The sequence below is a fragment of the Rhinolophus sinicus genome, chromosome 3, assembly GCF_057876585.1.
Source record: "Rhinolophus sinicus isolate RSI-liver-muscle chromosome 3, RSI-T2T, whole genome shotgun sequence".
Classification (NCBI taxonomy): Eukaryota; Metazoa; Chordata; class Mammalia; order Chiroptera; family Rhinolophidae; genus Rhinolophus; species Rhinolophus sinicus.
Window position 1 is genome coordinate 93,385,919 of NC_142503.1, and position 7,533 is coordinate 93,393,451.

General features: G+C 50.0%; 1 protein-coding gene across 1 annotated transcript; it reads left to right on the forward strand.

Moving 5' to 3' along the window:
- The first annotated feature begins 4,585 nt into the window (after positions 1-4,585).
- TMEM270 (transmembrane protein 270) lies at positions 4,586-6,976 on the forward strand. Its single transcript, XM_019754930.2, has 3 exons — positions 4,586-4,657; positions 6,100-6,534; positions 6,680-6,976. The coding sequence occupies exons 1-3, from the start codon at positions 4,586-4,588 to the stop codon at positions 6,974-6,976; spliced, it is 804 nt and encodes a 267-aa protein (XP_019610489.2).
- Positions 6,977-7,533: the final 557 nt, after the last annotated feature.

Sequence of the window (7,533 nt, forward strand, 5' to 3'; positions counted from 1 at the left end):
GTTCCTCAAAATATTACAAATAGAATTACCTTATGATTTAGCAATCCCACTTCTGGGTATTTATCCAAAGGAATTGAAATCAGAATCATGAAGAGATATCCGTACTTCCATGTTCATTTCAACGTTATTCACAATAGCCAATGTATGAAAACAACCTAAATATCCTTTAATGGGTGGAGGAACATTTTCTTTAGGACTCAAGAGGCCGGCCTGCAGAGTAAAGAGCAAGCAGGGAAAAAGGGAGTGGTTGTGGTTGAAGATGGGGCTGGTGGGTGGGAGAGCACCCGGGTAAGAGTCTAAATGAGCTGGAAGAAAACAAGTGCACTAAACACGTTGGTTCAGAACAAACTGATCAATAAATGAATTGGTGAAAATTATATTTCTCATTTCTGTTTTTTTCATATGTTGATTTTTTTACCTCACAGGTGTGACTTTGCAATCTGTTGCTGGTGTTTATGTGTTTTGTCCATTGATCAGAATTTTTATTTTGGAGGTGAATGTTTTTTGAACAATGGGATGGTTTGGCAACTTTAAATGCTTTTAAAGAACACTTTCAAAGCATTTCATTTATTTGTGCTAAAAATTTTGACTTAATTTCACGGTAGCAATGACCTTTGTTTATATGTGGCAGTGCTTTTTTTGGAATTTCAAATATCCAGTCTTGGGCTCCAAGTGAATTGCCTGAAAGTGATTTGGTTGAAATGAATATTTCCTCATATTGGTTTATGAAGTAATAAATTTATACACTCTTGAGGTGATTCCTTTTTACAAATTTGCACATATTTTAAAGTAGTTTTGTACAATTTATAGCTTATTTTGCTTTAAAAAATTCTTGAGTTCCTTTTCAGCCACAGGTGCTGAGGGCCAGCCAGGTACTGCTCAAAGCACTTCACAGATCCAATTTCATCCACTCCTCCCCACAACGTCACCTGGTAGGTTCTGCAAAGTATATTCCAGTTTTACAAATAAAAAAGAAAAACTAAGGTAGGGAGCATAGACTTGTAATTAAGCCTCAGAAGTCAGTTCAAACCTGTCTGTCCCTCCCTCATGCTTTCTTACATCAGTTTAAAATCATTAATTCTTCCATTTAAAGTGGCTTCGCTGAAGCCATCTTTAGAAAGAAAAAAACAAAACAAAACAAATTCCAGTAAGTACAAAGGCATGTTTATCATTTTTGTGTACTTCGGGGGAAAAATGACTTGAAATAAAGTTAAGTTGTAACATTAGAACATGAAAGAAGGGAGAACATATATCCTGATCATTTCTCGGTGGTTTCGTTCCTAGTAACCCAGGTATGAAGGGACTTGCACCAGATGATCTCCTGGAGATGACACAATGTTGTCACGGAAACTGGCCTTCAGGCTGGGAAGGGACAAAATGAACAATCGAAAACTTTCCACCCATTTATTCGCTCTGCACGCCCCTGTGCGCCGGGTCCCGCGTCCCTGGTGTCTGCTGCCCCCGTGCGGCCGCGCCGCGGTTCTGCATCCGCAGGGGCGAGCACTTGAGAGCCGTTCGGCACAGGGGCTCGGAGGAATGGGAGGTGGACTTCCTGCCTCTCCTTTCGCGCTTGGTCCTGCAAAGGGGAGGGAATCTCCGCGGTGCGGTGCGAGGCAGGGACAAGAGAATGGCGCCTCCCGGCGTCGGGCAAGGCAGCGGCAATTGATAACTGGGTTATCCCACCGATCCTCCCTGTTACCCAGCAAGGCGAGGACGGGGCCAGGAGGAGAGGTACTGTCCAAAGCCACACAGCACAATAATGCAGGGATGGCCTTGAACCTAGGTATTGAGTAGGAAAGAGAAGGGGTGGAGGACTCCTTGCCGAAGGATTCAAGTTGTGGAGAGGGCTCTTCTGCCTCAGCTCCTGCGGGAGCTGAAACTGAGAACTGGCTCTGGCATCCTAATGGGACTTGGGAAGCACCCTGAGTGGCCACCCTGGGAGCAAGGGGACAGAGTGAGGTCTCTTCAGCTCCAGCTTCTGCCTGCGCACATGGTCCAGGGAGTTTGCTCAATATGAGCTTGAGGACCATCAACTCAGCCTTAGTGACAAATTCTGGGTACAGTGATGCTGGGTGCTGGTGGGTGACAAGCCAAAGAGGGGAGGAAAAAGAAGGGGAAACACGTTTCAAATTCTAGTTTCAGCCCTCACCCTGTGACTCTCAGCAATCTCTGAGACTCTTCCCCAAATTCACTCCTCCTCTCGGCATCACCACCTACCCTTTTGAGGTGGATCCTGACCCCTGCCTCAATTTGCCACTCTTCCTATTCAATCCTCTGTTGGGCGACAATTTTTTCATAGGTTTCTTGTGTTTCTGCAAAGGAATTGATTGTTCTTTGTTCTGAATGATTTTTCCCAAGATGCTCGTGTCTCAGCCTTGGAGCATATAATGTCTCCTTCTGGAACAAAGCACAAGCATTCTCCACCATAAGAAAGATAATGTCTCTCTTGGGAGCAAGGTGCAAGCTTGCTTTCTGCCCATTATAAAAGGCTTGGGTTCCCTAAGCTCACGGTTTCTCTTTCATAACACCTGGGTGTTCAGGTGTCATCTGGCCCTGTTCACGTCACCCTGTGGGATTTGGGATTCAAAGCTGATGCAAAATACATATACTCTAGTTTACTGCTAGTGTAGTGAGTAATAAATTGTCCCCACCTAGGAGTCTTGTGCCTTCTACCAGCACAACTCTGGCAGGTTGGCTGGTTAGCTTGCAAGTAGGGTACAATCTTTGACTCTTCACTGTTCTTGCAGCTTCCAACCCTGCCGGTTCCACCTGCTGCACATATTTGGCTTCTGTCTACTTCTCTCCTTTCCCAGCGCCACAGCCCCCGTCTAGGCTCCTCCCATCATCTTGTGCCTGGAGGGTTTATTGCCGTGGGTTCCTATCTGATCCCCTCACCCCATGCCCCCCAGTCTAGCCTCCTCATGCAGCTGGAGGGACTGTTCTAAAGCCCACAGTGATTGCCAGTTGCCTTGCAGCTTCAGCTCTTCGATGGATCCTATCATTTAATAGACAATTCCAGGACCCAGGTGGCCCTTCCTGACCTTATTGCCTGCGTTGTGCTCCTCCTATGCCCCACTTTATACTCTAGTAATGCTGAGTTGGTTGAATCATGCTATTTATTCCCTCTGCCTTGACCATTCTTAACACTCTCTCCTCTGGAAAAGTCCTACTCATCCTTCAAAACTTAGCTCAATGTGTACTTTCTGAAGCTCCAGTGACCTCTCGGTGCCATAGTGTTGGAGACACAGAAGGTGGGTGGGAGAGGGGCAAGGGCAGAGGACAGAGTGGAAGGACTTTGGACGCTCCACCCTCGACCCCAGCTCTTACCCTAGGGGAGGAAATAAGTTGGTGAACAGAACTGCTCAGGGTAAAGGTCATCGTTGACATTCCAAGGACTCTTTATGGCAGGCTGCCATGTACCGTTGGGCAGGTTGTGTCCTGCACACTGGTGTCTGGCTGAGAGAGTGAGTAAGGACTGAAACCACTCAGTGTGCAAGGGCTGGGCGGCACCCACCCTTCCAATCTGCACAGATGGGTCCTCTTTTCGCAGAGCCCTGCACTCACAGTGGCATATGCACCAGAGGGCGTGCTTTAAAAATTTTCCTAAAAGTCTGAGAGCCTTGTCCTGCAGCCTCCTGGAGCCATTTTCTGGGACCCAGACAGGAAAGCAATGCGAGGAACGCTGTGATCAAGGTTCTGGATTCTCCCTGAATTCTAAGCCTTTGATCCCAATTCACAGCTCTGGCAATTTTTCCAAGATGCTCCAGGCAGCCTGTAGTTTCCTGTGACCCCTTGTGTCCCTGAGGGGGTTCACTCAGCCATGGGGCTTGGGAGAAGAACCTGACCTGGGTTCAAATCCTGCAGGGCCGAGGGGGGTGGTCACTCTTTATATGATGATAATAATAATAATAATAAACCAAATTCCTTTAGTCTGGAGCATTATAAATAATAATTTAAATCCAAAGAAAAGAAAACCTCTTTCCCCAGGACCTGCCCTCTCCAGGACACTCTGAAGTCCATTTTCTCTTCCCTGCTCTCCTCTAACCTTGTTTCTGAGCCCACTGAGGTGTCACTAAGATCTGAGAATGAAGGTTATAACATCATCCCTCTGCTTTGTGACTGGGGATCAACCTTTAGTAAAATGCAAGAAGAATAAATTGGGATGGGGGTGCTTAGGTAGGGTGCCTAAAGGTTTGGGCAGGTGAGGCTTCCCTCTGCCTCCAAACATTTTGTCACCTGGGGGTAAAGATGTCTGTTTCCCAGGCCTTGGATACTTGGGGAGTTGGGAGGGTATGAGGAGGTGCAGCTTGTTTCCATCCACACTGACCACTGGAGGGCCTTCCTGGTGCCAGTGCTGGGCAGCCCACAGGTTCGTGGAGATGATGTCCCTAGGGGCAGTCTCCAACCAGGAAGTGGACAGGACATGGAAGACAAATACCCCAGTCTTTGTGCAGTGAAGGGTGGGAAGCAAGTAAAGGGAAGTCTCTTGTGGCAATTGGGTCCCCACAGTAACTCAGCCCCCACCCTGCAGTATCTGTGAGGTCACCCTGCTCCTCCCAGCTGGAGGAGGGATAGGAGGCCAGACATGGAGGTGCTCCCTTCAGTCAGATCCAGCCTCTTGGGGATCCTGCTGCAGGTGGTAAAGCTCTCAGTGCTGGTGAGTGGGGGTGGGGACAGAGGGGCAGGGGACACACACCTGGCCCTTCACAGCTACCTCAGCGCTGCTGGACTCGGCAACCTGTCCTGACCTGTGAAGCTCGGTGACTGCCTGCTTCCTGGAGGGATCTGTCAGCTCCCAGAAGCCCCACCCCAAGCCACAGTGCCAGAATTTTCTCTATAGCGGGTCACTCCTGTGGGCTAAGCATTGCCCTGCCCATCCATGTTTTTAAAACATGCAAATGCTGATGACTGGGGCCACATCTCCAAATCACAGCTCCTCAGTGGGCTGAGTTCTCAGAAAAGGCTTCCTTGGCTCTGCTGGTAGAAAGGAGGGATTACATGGTGCAGTGGAAAGAGATGACAATTGGATTTGAATGTTGGCTGCTCCACTCTTTAGCTGTGTGACTTTGGGAAAATTAATCCACTTCTCTGAGCCTGTTTCTTCACTTATACTGAGCTTATAGGATTATGTAGGATATAATAGGCTGCTGTCCTCCATGGTCTCAACATTATGAGTTGGCAAGGCGGAGGCAGCTGCCATTTCCTATCTGCATCTCAATTCCTCCTCAAGCTGTACTCTTGGGTTCCCTCCCTTTCCCAGCATAGCTCCACCCCCTTGGCTCCACTAATCCTTCCTATGATGGGCTACATGGCCAACCCCAGAGGGAGGCCTCCCACACCATCCCTTAGGGCTCCAGATAGTCCTGTAAACAGGGACACGTGGGGTCCAGACTGGTGGGTTGGTGTTACTCAGGGGCTGGGCATTTCAGCCCTCTGAGGAGGGGCCGTTCAGCTCCAGGACTCAATTGAAGCTTTCTCATTTGCAGACTCTTTCCCCACCCAAGTCCACTCTTCCTCCCAGTGAATGGGAAACATCATATCCACCCTCACACAAGTCAGAAATCTGGGCATCTTCTTGGGTCCCTCCCTCTCCTTCACCCCTCTCAGTAGGTCAGTGATTGATTCTGTCAATGCCCCTCACGCCTCATATCTCTCTAACCTTAATGATATTGCCCTTTGCTCCCAGCTGGCCTCGTGACACCGAGCCAACCAATGCGCGAGAAAGCCCAGGTGCTTGGGAGAAGAAACTGACCTGGGTTCATCCTGCAGGGCTGACGGCGATGGTCACTCCTTATATAATAAGAATAATCAACCAAACTCCTTCAGTCGGGAGTATTATAAATAACATTTAAATCTAAAGGAGCGAAAACCAAATATAATATGAAACACCTTCTAAATGTCCCTCCTGAGAATGGAGTCCTTAGAAATAGACAGATAAAGATAATTCTTATGTGTGGGGAAACTGAGGCCTTGCGAGGAGGAGGGCTTGGCCCAAGGTAACCTGGCAGCCCCACGCCTACAATAAAACTTGCTGCAGGGAAGGTTCCTTCCCTGAGTGAGTGAAGGTGGGTGATTGTTTCTCCCTCTCTCTTCTTGTAGCTGGTCCGGAACCGGGTCCATCTCTACGAGGTTCTTCTCCTCAAGGTCATGCTCTTCAACCACTGGCTGTCAGGGCTGGTCCAGGAGGCCCAGGGGTCCTGCGGCCAGCGGGCCCACTCACCGCCCGGCCTTGCAGCCTGCCCTGTGGGCTGGGTTCTACGGGCTGGGCTGGCACTGATAGAGGTCCCTGTATGGTTGGTACTGAGGGCACCCAGGCTAGTGTGGGCTGGCATGCTGGGCGGTGCCCGGGCCACGGGCCTGGCCCCGACACTGCTAGGTGCCTGGGAGCGGCTGGGCTTGTCTGTAGCCACCTGGATGGACCTGCTTCTGTCATGTCTGCACAGCTTGATGCTGGCAGCCTTGCTGCTGCTGCTGCTCCCCTGGAAGCTGTGCTGGAAGGCCCACCGCTACAGCCTGGGCTGGCTGCCCAGCAAGGTGGGTGGGCAGGGTGCCGGCCAGGCTGCTGAGGGCAGGCCTGGGATACGGGGCATGACCAGGGCTGGGTGCGGGGACTAGCAGCCAGGCAGTGCAGCCATGTAAGCTCATGATGGCCACCTGCCCATCCTCTTGCCACCTCCAGGCTCTACTGGAGAACCATGTGGTACTGGAGCTACTGGCACTGCTGAAGCATCTGTACTGGTGGGTGGAGAGCACAACAGCACTCACCGCTTGGCACCTGGCCTATCTTGTCACTTGGACCACCTGCCTTGCCTCACACCTGCTGCAGGCTGCCTTTGAACACACCGCCCAGCTGGCCCAGGCCAAGGAGGCTGAGCTGCAGGAGGCCTCAGGCCCTTTGTCTGAGTCCCTGCTGCTTGAGTCCTTGGTCCCCAAGGCTGGGCCAGTCCCGCCAGAGCATGGAACGCCTGGGGAATAAAGGTGTCCCCATCTGTCTCTCCTGGTCTGGTCCGGTCTAGGGTCTCACTCTCCATTCCTCTTTCCCACTGTCTTGAAGGGATACATGTATATGTGTGTGCGCCTGTATGTGTGTGTGCATGTATGTGTGTGCATGTATGTGTGTACACAAGCATGTGTGCCCTAGGGCTGCCTATGGGAAGGAAATCACATTTTGTGAGCACATGATACTTGCCAGATAACCACCTCAAATACCTTACATATGCAATTTTGTTTAAATTTCATAGCAACACAGGCATCAGATTTGATTAGCCCCATTTTCCAGAGGAGAAATTGAGCCTCAGAAGATTAAACAATCCCAAGAGTAGTTAGGGGAAGAGCCAGCACTGGACCCTAGATTTTTTTGTTTCCCAGAACCCCTAACTTTCTTTAGGCCCATGCCCCTGGCTCTCGGGATTGTTGGTTTACAGTGCTTTAAAGGAGATGGGTAGTTAGAGACTCTGGCCTCTGGGGGGTGCCAGGGTTTCACATTTAAGAAACAGAAAATTCCTTTGAGAAGTAGTTACGCCAGAGCCAGTC

Excerpts from the sequence above, each read along its gene's own strand:
- TMEM270 (XM_019754930.2), top strand. The coding sequence starts at position 4,586 with ATGGAGGTGCTCCCTTCAGTCAGATCCAGCCTCTTGGGGATCCTGCTG. Across the intron at positions 4,658-6,099 it reads TGGTAAAGCTCTCAGTGCTG|CTGGTCCGGAACCGGGTCCA; the intron begins GTGAGTGGGGGT and ends CTCTTCTTGTAG. Across the intron at positions 6,535-6,679 it reads TGGGCTGGCTGCCCAGCAAG|GCTCTACTGGAGAACCATGT; the intron begins GTGGGTGGGCAG and ends TGCCACCTCCAG.